This window comes from Schistocerca americana, chromosome 4 (genome assembly GCF_021461395.2).
Source record: "Schistocerca americana isolate TAMUIC-IGC-003095 chromosome 4, iqSchAmer2.1, whole genome shotgun sequence".
In the NCBI taxonomy this organism is placed as follows: domain Eukaryota; kingdom Metazoa; phylum Arthropoda; class Insecta; order Orthoptera; family Acrididae; genus Schistocerca; species Schistocerca americana.
The window spans coordinates 333,963,595-333,982,955 of NC_060122.1; the positions used below are offsets into that span (position 1 = coordinate 333,963,595).

At 39.8% G+C, this 19,361-nt stretch overlaps 1 protein-coding gene across 1 annotated transcript in view; it reads left to right on the forward strand.

Moving 5' to 3' along the window:
* The window catches only part of LOC124612568 (abl interactor 2), a 61,071-nt gene extending 43,519 nt beyond the window's left edge, over positions 1 to 17,552 (forward strand). The window contains exons 6-9 of the mRNA XM_047140850.1: positions 8,407 to 8,657; positions 15,258 to 15,444; positions 16,287 to 16,472; positions 16,603 to 17,552. Of these exons, the coding sequence (XP_046996806.1) occupies positions 8,407 to 8,657; positions 15,258 to 15,444; positions 16,287 to 16,472; positions 16,603 to 16,766 (788 nt within the window). The 3' untranslated portion in view covers positions 16,767 to 17,552. The remainder of the gene's footprint in view (positions 1 to 8,406; positions 8,658 to 15,257; positions 15,445 to 16,286; positions 16,473 to 16,602) is intronic.
* The last annotated feature ends 1,809 nt before the right edge of the window (positions 17,553 to 19,361 follow it).

The following is a 19,361-nucleotide window of genomic DNA, read 5'->3' on the forward strand; positions in this document are numbered from 1 at the left end:
CTTCAGCTTTATTTGATTTTAGGTGTTGCCCAGCCAACTGCCATGTGTCCTTCGAAATTAGTGAGTAAAATGTCTTTGCATCACTAAGGACGTATATTTTGATACTGTACTTCACTCACTTATGTGGAACGTAGTGTACGAACCCAGTGGCCTCGAAGTCTGCCGTATTTCATCAGTTGCAACAGATTTGCTGACTGTACAGTGGGCAATACAGTTATTTATAAATTTTTGGTGAAACTCACAAAGAGATGCCAAATTATCTGTAGATTTTCCTTCAATTGTTGCTTCTATATTGTCAAACCTAACTGTTTTAAGAAGAAAACTAAAATATTTGTATCTGAAAAGTGATTGTAAGATAGTCATACCAGTGCCCTGGGATGCCTACAGTTCCCTGCAGTTCGCAGGTTAAAAACAGTGCTCCAAAAGAAACATGATTTTCTTCTAATATAGTGTCTCTGCAGTCTCAAGCTCGAGAATAGTTCAGGTAAAATTCTTATAATATTTTAGCCCTTGTTTTTCCTGCAGTTAGGGGCTGATTACTACGAATAGTTTCACTGTCTTTCTTCCAGTACAAAATGTGTAGTTACCTGCTGTACCCATAATGTGCAGCACTCTTCTGTCTGTCATCTCACACTTGCGACTGTTCAGATTCACTATTGTGGTAGGATTCAATAATTTCCTCTTCCATACCGAAATAACTACACACTACACACATTGTAACTCCTTCATCCATGCACCTTCATCCATGCTCCTGCCATTCAAAAACAAGTAATGGACTGCCTGTAACACTCTTTGAAATCCCACACCATTTGCCAGAGACTAGCTGGAGCCAGTCTAGGGAATTAATGCCCAACGCGTATGTTGCCATTAACAACACAGCACAAACGGCTGCATTTGCCAGTGATCTGGTGAGGGATCCCATTTTTCCAATGTTTTGAATAGGCACAGTGTTATTATTTCTGGTGTCATTGTTTGGGGAGCCATTGGGTATAACTTCATGTCACAGCTGGTAGAGATTGAGGGAGCTCTGACAGCACAGTGCTAGGTCATGGGCATCTTCCATCCTGATGCGTTACCTCTCATGTGATAGTGTCATGGTGCTATGTTCCAACTTGGACAGTGCTCATTCGCACATGGCATATGTCTCTATGAACTGTGTGCATGTTGAAGTACTCCCATGGCCAGCAGTAGTCCCATGTCTGTCCCTGGCAGAATGTGTAGGACCAGCTCAGATGTCAGCTCTGTCCCAGTGCCAGTACCCAGGATATTAAGGATCAGTTATGACATTTGTGGGCCACCTTGCCTCAGGAGAGGATACAATGCCTTCATGCCACCCTTCCCATCTGAATCAGTGCGTGTGTGCAGGATAGAGCGCATGCAACATCATACTGATATATGGAATCATACTGCCTGTTCTTTGTAAATTTCACTCAATTTTGTTGTGGTGTCACCGCCAGACACCACACTTGCTAGGTGGTAGCCTTTAAAGCGGCCGCGGTCCGTTAGTCTACGTCGGACCCACGTGTCGCCACTGTCAGTGATCGCAGACCGAGCGCCACCACACGGCAGGTCTAGAGAGACGTTCTGGCACTCGCCCCAGTTGTACGGCAGACTTTGCTAGCGAAGCTACACTGAAATACGCTCTCAATTGCCGAGACGATAGTTAGCATAGCCTTCAGCTACGTCATTTGCTACGACCTAGCAAGGCGCCATTACCAGTTTATATTCAGAGTAATAATGTCTAAACAAGAGCGATGTTCTCCAATTGTGGATTAAAGTTAAGTATTCCAAGAACTACGTTCTTTTCTTTATAGGATAATTACTTTACCTTGTTCCAGACCTCACGCCAACCTGTGTGAGCTTAAAAGCGTGCCTTTCGGCTACCTCCGAGTGGCTTGGCTTTCTTGCCACGCCACTACATTTGTAATCAGTGAAATAACATTATACACCCTTGGGGTGAGTTTCGTTTCATTTTCTCGCCCCCTTCTGAGGCAGTATATTTCACTGGTGAAAAGTAAAGTCATATGACATCGTTACATGGGAGTCACCAAAGGGCAAGCTCAACCACCTAACAGGAAAAGTTTTTCTTTACTTCAAGTACAATGGCACCTTTCCTTGATGAAGTGTAACAGTTTTGTGTTTTAAGTGTGTGTGATAAGTGTAGGTGACTGTATGTGGTGTGTATATTCTAGTTTCATGACTGCGTTGGATGATGATGAGAGAAGGGAAAGGATGAAACCTGGTGCCATCACACAGTCTTCTTATCTCAAATAGCACCAAGGGAGCCACCAAGCTTAACACCCGCATTTGGTGAATGGATGACCATCAGCTGTGTCACATTCTCTCATTTCATGGGACACTGCAGAGAGGTTTGGAATTTAATTCAGGAACTATATGCCACCAGGAACTTTATGCCACCACCCCTTCTCGCCCTTTTTGCTGGGAAGGCAGAGGGAAAGCAGCCAACAGTATGTGGTGAATGCAGGCAGTTATCCATCCAAGTACTGCCTACGTCGAACACTGCTTACCTTCAGTTATTGGATGAGGACCACTATATGCAATGAGGCAAGGCAGTTGGCTGTAGGAAGCTGTGACTTTCATCTAGAGTGCAACTTGTGGGCCAGCACTTTGGGCCTGGTCATGAAACTGATTAGCAAAATGTTTAGCTAGGCACCTGGCACTTTGTAGCCCTGCTCATATGTAGTCCTCTGCAACAGAGAAGTATGAATGTTTTACCTGCCAGTCAGAATTATTAACAGTAATGATGCTGAACTCAACAATCTGAATTGGCTTCTGAGTTTTCCTTACCCCTCCTCTTCTTTGTTGCATTTGAAAGGCCAGCGTAGACACTTTTCAGTAAATGGTACCCAAGACTAAAAATGCTTGTAATAAACATCAAACTTGATTTTTGAGAAGTGTACATATCCAAATAGTTCCATCAGATGACAGGAGACGTGCGGGTCGAATCTGCTGGGGCTCCGGTCACCAATCTGCCCGTTGCGGCAAGTCCGGTTGCTATAACAGGAGACATGGACGATGTGTCCGCGTCTGTAGGAGAAGGAGGTGAGTAGAGTTGCTCCGACAGATGATGGTCATCTGGTTCCTTGTTTGGGCACGTCTCCTGGTGGTGTCAGTTCTTGTGCTGGCACCGGTATGATGGTGAGAGGACTGTGTGGTGAGTAATGAGAGATTCCAGGATACCGAGCGTCAGGTAGAGCCGAAGGTGGTGTAGTGGCATCCGGAACAGGCGTTGCCGGCGCACGAGGCCGAAGCTGGTCCGAATGACGTACTGCAACACCCGTGTCCGTCTGGATTTCATACAGGCGTTGGCCATGGTGTCATAAGATGTGGCCAGGACTCTATTTTGGCCGTGTGCCACATCCCTGTATCCATACAAGGTCGCTGGCGGTGAACCGGCCAAGTGAAGGCACCCGCGGTAGTGAGGTGGAAGGCTGCAGAAGATGAAGTAGCGTGCGGGGCTGTCGGCCATGTAAGAGCTCAGCTGGGCTGTGGTTGCCCATGGGGGTGAAACGGTAAGGAGCCAGAAATTGGAGAAGCACATCATCAGCAGCAGAAGTCAGGAGTTTCCTCATCTGAGCCTTAAATGTGCGGACCAGACATTCAGCCTCACCGTTTGACTGTGGATGGAACGGAGGGGCCGTGACATGCATGACGCCGTGACAGGCACAAAAATCCGCAAAATCGGAAGAGGCAAATTGCGGATCATTATCAGTAACAAGAGTAGAGGGAAGGCCTTCCAAAGAGAAAATGCGAGCTAGAGCATTGGTGGTTGCCGCGGTGGTAGGCAACGTGTAACGAACAATGAAAGGAAAGTTAGAGTAGGCATCGGTAAGGAGAAGCCAATAAGTACCAAAATAAGTCAGCATGAATACGCTCCCAGGGCTTCTCAGGCGAAGGCCACAGTGACTAAAGATGACTTCGGAGTGGCGGCCTGTGTCGCACAAGGGTCGCAGGCAGCGACCATGTGTGCGATTTCAGTCGATGCCGGGCCAGTACACATGATGGCACGCCAGAGATTTTGTGTGTGACACACCCCAGTGCGCTTGGTGAAGGAGGCTCAAGACCGAAGCACGCAAAGACGCAGGTACCACAACACGTGGCGAAGCATTTTCGGTGGAAAGGAGGATAACACCATCCCTAGCTGTGAGGCGGTAACGCAAAGCGTAGTAGTTCCGCAGCGGATCAGAAGTCTTAGCAGATGGACGATCTGGGCAACCCTTCTGAATACAGCGTAAAACCCGGGAGAGGGTAGGGTCAGAAACCGTAGCAGCCGCCAGCCGGTCCCCTGTGATGGGGAACCCGCCCACAACCCGCTGTTCGGCAACATCCAGGTGGAAACACAAAAGTTCGTCCCTATCGAATGCCAGATCAGGACCCATGGGAAGGCGAGACAGTGCATCAGCATTCGCATGTTGAGCCATCGGACAGAAATGAATCTCATAATTGAAACAAGACAAGTAAAGAGCCCAACGCTGGAGGCGGTGTGCAGCCTTGTCGGGAAGTGACGTTGATGAATGAAACAAGGAAACAAGTGGTTTGTGATCCGTAACAAGATGAAATTTGGATCCATAGAGAAAAACACCAAACTTATGAAGAGCATAAATAATGGCCAAATCTTCTTCTTCAATTTGAGAATACTTTTGTTGGGCATCCGTGAACGTTTTGGAGGCATAAGCAATGGGTTGTTCAGAACCGTCAGAAAAATGGTGCGCAAGGACTGCACCGACCCCCTATTGAGAGGCGTCCGTGGCAAGAACAAGATGTTGGCCAGGTCGATAAGTAGCCAGGCACGGGGCCTGTTTCAGCATAGTCTTCAATTTCTGGAAAGCCGCGTCGCATGACGCGGACCAGTGAAAAGGCACGTTTTTATGCAACGGCTGAGCCACCGAAGCAGCAGACAGTAAAAACTTGTGATAGTATGCTATTTTCCCCAAGAAGGCCTGCAGTTCCTTAACAGATGTAGGGTGAGGAAGGGCATTGATCGCAGCGACAGTTTGCTGAAGTGGATGAATACCATCCTGAGAGAGTTGAAACCCCAAATACGTGATAGATGCCTGAAAAAATTTTGATTTCTGAAGATTACACTTAAGACCGGCAGTCTGTAAGACATGAAAAAGTGTGCGGAGATTTTGAAGATGTTCATCAGTGGTGGAGCCAGTGACAACAATGTCGTCCATGTAATTTATACACCCAGGGACAGTGAGCAATAATTGTTCCAAGAATCGCTGAAAGAGAGCAGGGGCACTGGCAATCGTTGGTATTGATAGAGGCCGAAAGGTGTGTTAAGGACCAGGAACTGCCGGGAAGCAGCGTCAAGAGGAAGTTGATAATAAGCTTCTGACAGGTCAAGTTTAGAAAAATACTGGCCTCCAGCAAGTTTAGTGAACAATTCTTCAGGTCGAGGCATAGGGTGAGTGTTGATGAGGCATTGAGCATTTACAGTGGCTTTGAAATTGCCAAAGAGACGAATATCACCATTTGGCTTAGCAACGAAAACGACAGGAGAGGACCACTCACTGGAAGTGACAGGAAGCAAGACCCCTGAAGCAGTGAGACGATCCAGCTCCCGTTTGACCCGGTCATGAAGGGCGACAGGAATGGGCCGAGCCCGAAAAAACTTAGGCCGAGCAGTGGGTTTGAGTGTGATATGAGCTTAAAAGTCGTTTGCACGGCCTAACCCAGGAGAAAAAAAGGGATGAAAATGTTGTCGACAAGGAATCCAATTGAGCACAAGGAATAGCATCAGAGACGATATTGACAGTCATCTATGGAGAACCCAAAAATGCGAAAGGCATCGAAACCAGAAAGATTCTCTGCATTACTATGGTCGACCACAAATATGGGAACAGTGCGAACAACTGATTTGTAAGATATCTTAGCATCAAATTGTCCCAAGAGAGAAATCTTCTGTTTATTGTAAGTCCATAATTTCCTAGTGACAGGTGACAGGATTGGAGAACCCAACTGAAGATACGTCTGAGAATTGATGATAGTGGCAGCAGAACCAGTATCCACCTGCATGCGAACATCCCATCCTCATCGCCAATTGTTGTAACTTCAAGTTGAACAAATATATTTCAGGGACGACACAATACATGAAAGTCACAGATCAAGTAAACAAAGTAAGACATGTGTACACTTTAACAGTCAAATGATAACTGAGTCCGAGTCTAACAGCCGTTGGCTGGCTGGCTGCTTAGGTGGCGCTGCTGCTGCATGGCTGGCAGACAGCGCCGCACGTAGAGGACGCCCGTAACTGCGCAGCGGCACTTTGAAAGATTGGCGAGTCACAACAGTTTGCTTACAGATGTCCAACAGAATACAAGATAAGTGTTTAGTTTCCTATTTTGAGGCAACAAGACTGGCACATTTTATCCTACCTAGCTCGAGCCTACTGAAACCTTAATTATGTGGCAGATTTAGCATGGTGTTAAACATCTCTCATTTGTGTAGCAATTCAAAGGAAGAATCATGGTACGGCCTTAGTTGATGAAACAATTTCAGAAGTCCAAATTAAATATTTTACCTTCTGTGTTAGTTCTGTGTTTCAGCATAAGTATGATAACTGAGTGACTGACTTTTACATGTTTTACTGTTTGAAATACCACGTTTTATATAACAAAGATTTTTGCTTGCTACTGCCAGCTCAGGTAATATGCACTCGTTTCTTTACACACTTGACAAGCAGAAATAATTTCCTACTTGTGTTAACATATTTTTAAGCAGCTGCAGTAATTGCTGTTGCAATAGAATTGTGGCAACTTGTTCCCCACTATTTTTATCTGTTTCTTGTAGTCTATGTACTCTTATACACTTTTAGGCTTACGAACTTTTGTCAGTAAATTGTTTGTAGGCTGTATAAAACATGTATATGAGAGCACATGTTACTAAAATTGCTGATTCACTGCACCGAATTCTTGTTAATTTGTGCAAATTCTCAGCATCTAATAATTTTGCTGTTAGTGAGATACTGAACTATTCAATCTTTGTAACTTCTATCTTTCTACACATACTGGTCTGTGAGGAATAGTTGTATTGCTATATTTATTTACTTATTTATGCATTTATTTTACCTGGCAAGATTAGGGCCTTCAGGCCCTCTCTTACACCTAACCAGGCATACTCAGATTCAACAAATTTCAGTGTCTACAGAAAATTAGGACATATAACATGTTATACAGAATTAATGTTAAAGAAAAAAATAGAGATTATAAAAGTAGTACAATGATAATTATAACAATCAAAAAATAATTATAACAATCAAGAATAATAAAAATAATAATAATAATAATAATAATAATAATAATGACTATGTATATGAAAGTAAACATATTTTTTTTATATGAGTGTCAGTCCTATTGCTAGTTGGGAATTTTCTCGTTATATTCTTGCAGCTTGTGAGTTATTCTCATCAAGCAGAGACATAAGACGATGGAATGGGGTGAAAGAGATATAGAAGAGGTAGATAGGTTAGAGGAAGAGAAATAGAATGGTAAGATTCGAAGCTATGATGGAGAGGAGAAAGAAAAAGATGAGGGGGGGGGGGGGGCCACAACAATGGTGGCTATACGAGCGGGCTAAAATATTTAGAATGAAAAGTTACTTCTCAGCAGAATATTTCTTCTGCTTTCATTTGAGTTGAAAGTTGTAATACTGCCTCACATTTGTAATACTGCCCCACAAGAAGCCTGGTTTCAGAAACTGAAAATTATACTCAACACTTTGTTTGGACACTTGAAGATGGCTGTGAATTACTAGGAAAAATTGGATGACACAAATTAATTATTAATTTTAAAAATGCATTTTTTTGGGGCTTTTATGCTGCTTGGTGCCTTGTATGTTTGTTATCAAGTGATGCACCATTATATAGATAATTAAATTTGTAAGGTAACATAGACCAAGATTTCTGCTGTATATGAAGGGGTTACATGAGAACAAGTGGATCCAGTTGTAACCATAGTTTTTTTTTTTTCTCCCCACAGACTTGTACGCAGTGAATTCTGTGTTGATAAGCCAGACTGAGTAACAGTGTCAAGATTTCTTTATTCATTGGTAGTGTTTCCTAATGCTTTCATGTTATATTTGATAGGACTAGATGAGTTACACTAAAAAAATTTAATATGTTGACTTTTTTTGAATATGTGGTCATTTCTTATGAACAACTATAAAGTTAAAAGCTGATCAGTTCAGCAAGGATGCCAGTTAAACTCTCTTGCTGCTCAAAATTTTAAATACAAGGATATGGCGAACTTCTTTTTCCTTCCATTAAAATAAATAACCTTTTGTTCTATGTGAGATGGATGCAGAACTAACTTTGACAGCTGGTTGTGTTATATTTCGTACCTTTTTTTGTTTCCACCTAAAATCTGACTTCTTGTCATATAGCACTAGACGACATAGGACATGGAGTACGCACAAGCATCACTCCCCGCTCAAAGCAGCGAGGCCCTACTGGCAGTGGGGGCAGTGCTTCATCTCTTGGAGTATTAGTTGGGCCTGCTCCAACTACCAAACCACCTACACCTCCACAAACGTCACGACCTGGTGGTGGATCCACATTGGGACCTGGGGCTTGTGGCAGCCTTGGAAAGGGATCCCGGGAATATCGTACCCCACCAGCTGTTGCACCACCTCAGGTAGTTGATATTATAGGTTAAGACTTTTTGATAACATGTAAAAGTGTTGAATTTGTTCTGTGACGAACATTATTAAAGAAGGAAAAAAAAAAAAAAAAAAAAAAACCTGCCAGTTTCTGAAGGTGGTGACATAGGACATAGGACATATCACCTGTCATGTTGAAATTTATATCAGTTCATTACCTGGTAAGAGAGACAACAGTCATCAGTCTGAAGTGGAAGGACTCATTTTTATTATTTGCAAGAAGAAATGTGCCCCAGTGTTGGGGTTAACTGTTGACCAAAATTATGAAAGTTCTCCAAACTTGCAACCAGATTAGCTTGGAGTTTGAGAAAATTTGTTTTAATCATATCACCGTGAGAGTACATATACATATAACCTTTGAATAATCTCTCAAAGAACTTAAAGTTTGTGAGTCACGTATTTGCATATTTGTGTTAGCACTGCTCAAACATTTCAGTAATGTGGTAATACCAGTATGGAAACTGTCTCCACATGAATTACTGCTAGGTCTGTGTTTTCTTTCCCATACTCAAGGTGGATTCTAATTCTCCTTGACAACTTACATGAAATGTTAATTTACATCCACTTTTACATTATTACAGTTATAAATTTCCTGCCATTTACACTTACTGAAACTATGTTTGTAATGAAGCTGGCTAGGGGTTGGCTTTGAAGTATTGCTTACAGGCATTAAGCAGTTAACTTTCTTGAGCCCTGGTCTCTTCAGTTCCCAAATTCTGAATCGGTAGAGGTCTGAACAATACACGCCACTATACTGTGTTCATTATAAGAATAAACATGATGTGTACATTACACCATTTATTCTTCCGCATTTCCTTGAATCGCATGGGATTTCATTTTACGTAGAGCAGAAGCCAAGCTGTGTCCAGTACAGTCAAGTACAATCATAAGGATACATTTTATGCAGTGTTACATGCACATAAACTGAGTGATAATGTGCGACAACTGCTTTACCAGCGCATTTAACATGGACAGCTCTGGCCAGCCAACTGGTCCAACTGATCTGCAATGATATGAGCAGTTGCAGTTCAGATGTAAACAGGGAGGAACAGAGAAACAATATAGCTTTGAATGTCATTTAATTTTTAAAGAGAATGAAATAATATTCAGCAAAACTTCAGCACGACCACATGCTTCTTAGATGACCAGACGGCAAGCATAAAATGCTCTCACTCTCACCTAACATAGTTTTCTAATTACAAGCAAGAGTGATGAAAATTCCTAAATTAAACACAGTGTAATTTTTCTAAGTGAGCTGTGTGTGATACTGCAGGGATTTCACCAGGAGTCAGCTGTCTGGTAATCTCTTAGCTCCTCCTGTATCCAAATCCAAGAAATACATTTCAGTTCTGGAACTGTCACCTGCTACGTTGATAATGAGTCGATCAAAAGTGGAATCCATGAACCCACTCAGGTGCTGCTTTTCCTCCTCTTCTTTTATGACGTGCCGCCAGCATTTGGCAGTGACGTGTGAAAAAGCTGCATGTGTTAGTTCCAGTACATCTGGCAGCTTAACAGTCTTTGTTATTTCTTGCGAGAAATCCCTTAACTTGGCTCCAAATCAATTCTGTTGGGTTCATATTGTAATGGTACAGAGGCAAATGTAAAAATGCAGCATTTAAATGGTGCACTTGAAACTGTGAAAATGATTGTTTTTTACAACACTTATCACTCTGGTTCATGTGGGACTTCATTTGTTGTATAAAACATTAAAAAAATTAAATTGTTGTGTTTCTATAATTTAAGCAAGCTTTATTAACAATTTTTCCATAAAAGATTGATAATTAAGAATTTATATTTGAAATGGAAATGAATTTTGCACGCATTAAGTAATTAGAACAAGAAGGTGTGCGTTATTCATAATAAATGTTGATGAATTTTACAAGACGTAGATATTTAAAACTGAATGAAAAGAAAGGATGACCAACAGGAGACTCTAATCAGTAATCCATGAACTGCATCAAATTGTTGATCTACTATGCTACCAGTTCTGCTATACATCCACTTTGTATTAGTATCTCTACTGTATTAAATATAGTCCCTCAGAAAACTTCAAAGGCGATTCTTTTTTTCTTGACATTTATAAAGAATGTTAAGAACAATCTATTTGTCAGCACTTTTTAAACACGTTCCACATGCATGTTTCACTACAGAGCAGGAAGTAGCCTCAGCCATTTTTGTACTGCTTATTAACAGTGCAACAATCAGAGCACAGCAATAGAAAGACTGTGACTGTACACGATTTTTTTTAGTAAAAATTACATAGCTGAAGTGTGATTAAGAAAAACATTGAGGGCTATTAACCCTTTCGTGGGCAAAATTATTGAGCAGTTTTTTTTTTTAATGATTGGAGAGCAGATAGTAGTTAACAGATAGGTATATTTATCATACAGAATATCAAATTTGCTCCAACTGTGAAAGTGAGGTCACACAACAAGGTGGGAAGTAGAATCCCACTGCCCTTCCTTGGAGTTAAGTGACAAAAACAATTTTTTCAATATTTGTCATATTTATTTGATAAATTTACTTCTCTTGTTACAATGATTGTTCACAATTACTTACCATGAAATTTTCTGAAACATGGGTCTATGCAAAGTGGTATTTGACAATATGAACACACACAGTGAGTGCTCTTTTCTGCAGCTTTGGTACTGCAATGACGGCACATCCAGTAGGTTTCTCCTAAAATGGGTTGATGCTCCCCTACAGCCACATGACAAAAATCTTCAGGTACTTTACCCCTTTTTGCGAGAACGACAGGTTTTTGCCCATGCCTTTTTTGGGACGAGAAGCCAGCGATCAATTGTATGGCTAGATGGATCCTGTATGTGAGCTGATCATGTTGTCCACTCTCTCTTTTGCTTATTTTCCACAGGATAAAACTGTTCACTGCAGCAACATCCACCAGGAAATAAAATACTCTGTGCCACCATTTTACAGAATGTCTGCCAATAGCATACCTTTCTCATAACTGATCAAACTTATCGACACCACCCATTATCTTGTTGTATTCTGCCACAACTTCAGGACAAGAAATCTCTGTACTAGTACCATCCTTGTTTTTTCTTTTCACTGTGTCTGTTTCTCATGGATCATGAATTGAGGACAGGAAAATGACTGGACGGTTATCCATCCATTTTACTGCAGAAATGGCTCCTTTTGTTTCAAACTGGAATTCTCCTCGTTCCAATTTTACGTTTTCCTTCATAAATTTGGGTAAATCAAAAGTATCTACCTTATACTATAGCTTTGTGGAAAAAAATCACAAAATGTCACGCGAACAGCACTGAAAGGCTCCTCTACAGAGCAACACTCAGCTATACAATGCCTCTGCGCGAAGGTACAGCAAAAACGGCGGGAACTTCTGATTGGAAGTAGTACCCTACACTGTTCACTAGGTGGTAGCACCGTACGAAGATGGGAACTGTGAATCCCACGGTACTAGCAGCGAGTTCACTGTAGTGGGAAGCATGTTTCCCACGGCTCACGAAAAGGTTAATACATTGGAATATCTTAGTTTCATTTAACATAATTTAGTAATAACATATCTAACACACAAGTATAACCTATTTCTGAGAGTGTAACAACTCCAGTGTATGTTTGCTATGGCTTCTGACCAATCATCAAGTTTGTGTTTGTTTACATTAAGTTTATTCTTGTGATGAACACAGTACAATACCTTGCCTCCTAACAATGACTGTATTGTGTGTAGTGTTGTTCGTAGTTGGGTTTTTGAGCAAAGTCCTGGGTTGGGTTAAAAAAGTCTGAATGGAAGGAAAGTTGACAATGATAAACAAGTGCTTAAGTAGTGCCTTACAGATAATATATGAACTAGCTTAGAAATGTAGCAGGGGGGAAAAAGTCATGGGAATTGTTGGCTTATTGTTTTGTAGAAAGAAATTGCATAAATTTTGATTTTCAGGGAGACATTATCAATATATACATGGCTTACATGTTTTCCCTGGAATATGTAAAGATTTCTGAGGTGGTGCTTAGATTTTGACTTAATATCACAGCTTAAATAGCTGGAGTGGTATGAGCAGCAGTGGTAATTAAATGAAGTCATAATTGTCACACACTTCTTGTACTTCTTTTGAAGTACATCCTGATTTCCTATGTGTTGGTTAGGTTAAGACATGACAGCACAAGTAAAATTCAACTGAACAGTCTGGTCTGTACCATGTCCAACAGCATTACACTTCATTATGCCATCATATATCTACATACAGTTAATGTAATAATGATGATGTTACGGAAATGTGATCGTCTCATTGGGTCAGTCATTTTAAGTAATTAGTCATCACCCCTATCACCAGCTGATGTCCTGTATTTTGCATACTTTTCCTAAAATATCATTTTTAGCATATTGTTTAGTAAGTTTTATGATTTGAAGTTAGATTTACTTCTTGCCCTCAGTTTGATATCACAAATATGTCCAAGTCTTGTTAACTGCTTTTGGACTTTTACCGAAGTTCTGATGTAGACATTAGAACTTTAAAATGAAACTGAAACAAATTATAATTCTGGATTTTTTTTTGTAAAAAGAAGTATGAACTACCAGTGCGTTCACAAAATATAGAAGTGATGTAATAACAGGGTTCCAATTTAAAGACCTGTATAGTTCTTAAATTGCTTAAGCTACAGCTTAAAAGTAAGTTTTCCTGTAATTCACACCATTTTAACTCCCTTGAAAAGTTTGATAGAGGAGTTTCATTGCATTCATTTGTCTGTACTATTATGATTTTATTGATTTGTAATTTTTGGCTAAAGTATTCAAAGTGTATCACATATTGAAGAAAGTGTTGTTGATAGAAATTTTTACTGCAAGCCATTTGATCCTTTTTTATTGGTGCTTAAATTTCCTTGCCAAATGGTTGTGATGGTAAAAATTCTATTGGTCACTGATGATCACGTAATGTAATAATTCTGATAGCACATTTGCACTTCATTTGAAAGTGTGTTGATCCACATACAGTTCCCTTTCTTCTCATAAAATTATTTCAATTACTATATCATTCCCTGGTTTCACACATCTGTTTCTTCGTTGGTCTTGCAGTCTGCATTTAAAAGTGTATGTTTGCAATAACATAAGTAACTTGTAGATCATTATCAATGATGGCACATAGAGTTAGTTGTTCCTCATTATTTTAGTGAAACACGGGACTGAAACACCAGATACGATGGACTCCAGCTACTGTTCTGCTATTCCCATTCAGCAAGTTATCTTCCATTAGTAATGTAGGTGCACTCGACTGTGATATGACTTTCAAGTGATAGAGCACAGCAGTCAGTCATCTTTTCTTTCAGATTTTATTGGGCAAATCTAGACTTCGACTAGTGCCTAGCCATTAACAATGCATTATTTCACAGTATCAATGCATGTCCTAGTACGTCAGTCCCCTGTTGTTTGGGCTTCTGTCACAGTTTGTTCAAGACTCACAGTCTTAAACGAACTGTGACAGAAGCCCCAACAACAGGGGCTGATGTACTAGGACATGCAATGATACTATGAAATAGTGCATTGATAGTGGCTAGGCTCTAGCCAAAATCTAGATTTGCCAAATAAAACTCGAAAGAAAAGGACAACTGATTGCTGTGTCTATCATTTGAAAGTGATATTCCCATTCAGGTTTTCCATAGATTCCCTCTGTAAAACTGATGTATGCTGGATAATTGTTGTAAAATGTACATTGCCTATTTCTTTCTTAATTTATGTAAGACTAAGTTTGATGTTCCAGATCCATAGGTGAGGAACTACCAGACACCATCAGTCTTTGTAGTTCTTTATTATCATGAGGTGTTATGACAATCTGGTCTCTCAGGGCTGAAGCAAAGTGATCCAGTTTTATTAAAGTTTTACCAAGAACCTTATAAATGTTCAATGTGAGCATCATTTGTCAAATGGCACACATCAAGTCTATAGCCGAGTTCTTCCCAAAAGTTGATAAGTGTTCTTCAGTGATTGTAGCAATAGCTGCTTCAATCCGGTTTCTTAATTCAAGGAGGTCTGCTGGTAGCAGAGGCACGTACACATGATCCTTGATGAAGCCCCAACGGAAAAAATCACATGGCGTTAGGTCGGGTGAACGTGGAGGCCATGCAAAGCAAGCTCTGTCATTGGGCCCCTTGCGACCTATCTAGCGCTTGGCTGTAGACTTGATGTGTGCTATGTGACAAATGATGCTCACATTGAACATTTATAAGGTTCTTGGTAAAACTGTTTGAGTTGCTCTTTCATTTGACGTATCATTTATAACTAAATTTAATGTAAGTGCGTGTGTGTGGGTTTATATTGAGGACATGCTTGAAACAGAAAGCTAATACATCTGTCTTGTAGGCACTGAATTAATACTGCTGTTGATTTTAAACTAGTTCTAGTATCAGTGTAGGTGACTCCCTTATTTTTGGAGAATTTATTTCATATGCCAGTGTTGTAACTAATTTAACTCAATTGCATTACTGTTGAGGTGTTTATGGTGTGAGTAGTCACTATGTGAAATGAAGATTATCAGAGCATTTTCTTTATGGAGCTGACAGAGGAATTATGGAATAATTGCATAATTTCCTCTTCACAGGTTCCTAGTCATTATGCACCAAATTACCCTCTAGGGCACCCACGAAGGGGTGAGAGAGGTGCTGGTTATAGTACATTACCAATGCCACCACCACAGGTTGGCACTGTGCATCCACAACCACATACAAACACACTGAGTGCTGCAACTGCTGGGGGTTACGGACAGCGATCCACTGATCATTTACCACGTAAGTAAACTATTTGTTGGTGCACTATATTTTTCCTGTCTTTTTTCCTAATTTAGTTTCATTGTTTATTGCACTCGTGTATGAAGTTTCAAAATTAGTTCTAAATATATATCTTTACTTCGATTTTCTTTTCCTGTCCAATAAACTTCTAACAGCAGCTCAGTTTGGCTTCTGTAAAGGCTTATCTATTGATAAAGTTATCTATGACCATAGAAACTCAATTCTGATAGAAATAAAAAAAAATGACCTTGTTAGCATTTTGTATGCTCTTACCAAGACTTTTGATTGTATAGATCTTAAAATTCTTCTAGGAAAACTGAAATGATATGATGTAGGAGTCATTCCTCACGCATGAATCTTGTCATATCTTGACATCTGAGGGGGCCACATTAACAAGCGATATAACAGCAATATAGGAATATATTTGAAATGAGGAAACCTTAAATACGGTGTCCCAAAAAGTTTGGTGCTTAATGTTCCTCTTTTGTTTGCAAACATAAATAATTTACTTGGAACATTAGAGAACTCATCAAGAACTATGATGTTTGCTGATGCTACAAGAATACTGCACTTGTTGATTTTGTTCTCTCACTCCTTGTTCACGATAGTGCTGTGATCTACGAATGAACTAATACGCCTATTAAACAATGGAAATTCCATGTAGGAATATCAACAATGTAGGGAAAGATAGATTGCTACCATAAAGAAGACATTTAAGTTGCACTTAGGCACCTTTTATAGTGCCTGTCTGCAACTTAACATGTCTTCTTTAGGTTAAGTAGCATTGCTAATATGCCTGTTGTTATATGTGGAAATTATTTTGAGCTCATACACATTTGCAGCTCATCACACACTTCCACACCCACATCAACACCACCCGCATCAGGTACAGGCAACTCGTCACTTACCAGGCAATGTGTCACCACCATTGCCACCACCACCTCCACCAGAGCAGGAAGCACGGCTCCGCATTGTACCTGATGAAGATGATTTGCCAGGATGGGTACCAAAGAATTATATTGAAAAAGGTAAGAACAGTAAAGTTAAAGGATTTATTGAAATAAAATGTTAAACATTATTGTTATATCTCAAGGATTAATCATTTTGTAACTTGTGGATTTGAGTTTGCTCTTATTTGATGAATTTATTCTGTTGCAGTGGTAGCCATTTATGATTACAATGCTGACAAAGAGGATGAACTGAGCTTCCAAGAGAGTTCGATCATATATGTGCTGAAGAAAAATGATGATGGTTGGTGGGAAGGGGTCATGGATGGTATCACAGGATTGTTTCCTGGAAATTATGTTGAGCCTTGTGTTTGAAAAGCTTTTTATGTCCTCATTGTTACATTAAGAATGGTGGATACATTACTACTACTACTACTACTACTTTCATTGCTATTATTTTTGCATCACAATATGACTTTGAATGTTATTTATTGTGACAGTAATAAGTCCCTAAGTTTGAATTGCACGTGCAGTTTTATTGGGTATAGCATTGGTAAACTGCTCTAATATGGCTACTCTGTTTATAACAAATTTTGTAAGACTGTAAGTCTTTTATTTGATAATGATGGCCAGTGTTATTTTAAAATGATGGCCAGTTGTTAATACAAAAGTTTGCATTGAATATAATAATAGATAGGCACATTTGCACTGATAGTAGGGTGTAGTGAAGATCTGTGTGTTTGCAAAGATTGACAAGCTTTAACATAAAACTGATCGCTGGTGGTTGCACATAAATTTATTGCCTAATATTTTGCACTAGTAGCAGAGTTGTCTTTTGTGATCATATAATTATCTACTAGTTGATGAATTTTGAGGACTGCTGTTTTATTAGAATTAGAAGAGCTGACAAACGCCACCACTATTGCACATGCACAGTGTGCAGTTACATAATTTAAACTATATAGGATGAAAGTATTCATGAATATCAGTGCTCATTGTCATACCGTAAGACTTCTCTATGATTCTTGTTGTTTGTTATTCCTATAGTTGCAGCTAAACTCTGACAATATATTGTAACTGGAAGAAGTAATTTTGTGAAACTTGACATGCCAAATTTTGATAAGTTTTGCATTCTGAAATAAAGAAATGATGTTAAGCAAATAATGTTATTGTATTCCAGTTATGTAACTCGAGCTGTTTCCTAACTGGAATGTCATCATTGCATTGTCATTTTGACAAAATGAGTCCGTAATGTGTTTGGTTGACTTTGGTTACCTTGTGTTATTGTTGATCTACTTGAGCCTCAATTTTGTTTGTGTATTTATAAGGTATGCACAGGTTCTTGGCATTGTGTTACTGTTGTACAGAAAAATGTAAAACTTATATTTAGATGACTATGTATTGTGCTGCAGCAGTATCATGATTTCAAAACAAAATTTCTTGTATTGAGGATATTATATTTTAGATATGTTGCACAACCCTGCAAATTCCAGAACAGATTTTTTTCAAACAATGGAAAATCCAGGATGGAATGTAGCAATATTATGGAAAGAAAAGTTGCAAAATGGTTCAAATGGCTCTGAGCACTATGGGACTTAACTGCTGTGGTCATCAGTCCCCTAGAACTTAGAACTACTTGAACCTAACTAACCTAAGGACATCACACACATCCATGCCCGAGGCAGGATTCGAACCTGCGGCCGTTGCGGTCACACGGTTCCAGACTGTAGCGCCCAGAACCGCACGGCCACTCCGGCCGGCGGAAAGTTGCAACTCACCATATAGCTGAGATGCCGAGTCGCAGATATGCACAAAAAAAAAAGACTGTCACAAATAAGCAAGCTTTTGGTCTCTCTCTCTCTCTCTCTCTCTCTCTCTCTCTCTCTCTCTCTCTCTCTCTCACACACACACACACACACACACACACGACTGTCTAAACTACAGCAAATCAAGTAGTTCCATTCAGCTTGTTTCGAGCTCGGGAGCGTCTCCCATTGTATTGACCTAAAGATGAAAGTGATGACTTACTTAGCATATTTTCACTCCCTGTTGTCTTATGGAGCTGTGTTCTGTGGAAATGACCTAAAGTGAAGAAAGTGTTTATTCAGCAGAAGCAAGCAGTAAGAATATTGTGTAAAGTAATTAACTGTACATCTTGCAGAAGTTGTTTTAAGTATCATGAAATTCTTACACTTGCTTCCCGATACGTTACTCCTCGATGGTTTTTGATGCTGGGATGATAATAAGTGTCAACTAAACTCTGTTACACACAGTCAAAATTCAAGGTGAAAATAATTATTTTTGGACTTTGCCTCCTTCCCAAAAGAGAATTAAAAACATGACTGAGGCACTCTTTCTACAAATTATCCGAATATCTGGAATCAAGAATTGAAAAATTCTATTAACAGTGTAGAAAGTGGCAGTGTTTGTTGTAAAGGTCCATGACGAACACTAATTTGCTGCAAACTGGAATCACTATTTGAAGGTGTCATTAGCTATTTTCTTCAAGAAATACCACTGTAATCTAGTAATTACTAAACCACCTATAGGAAACAAACAATAGCTATACAGGATGAGTCAAAAAGGACTTTACAACTTCGGAGTGACGTAGAATTTTATTGATAATTTACAGAATTGGTAGATATGTCATTTTGTGGCAAACAACCTGAAATTTCACTTAAAAGTGTCAAGTGTCATTTGGTTTAATGTGACTTGCTTTTGTGATGCAGCAAAAATCTAACCAGTAATCAATTTCTTCCATCACTTGTCGCAGCAAATCGGGTGTAACTTGTGCAATACAAATATAGATTTCATTTTTTTGTGTTGGCTAAATTGTTTATTAGGGGAGGAACATACACGTGGTCTTAAATGAAACCACAGGAAAAGAAATCCAGTAGTGTCAAGTTTGGGAGCAAGCTGGCAACGCGAATACCCATTCACGGTCAGTCCACGACCTGGGAAGCAGTTATC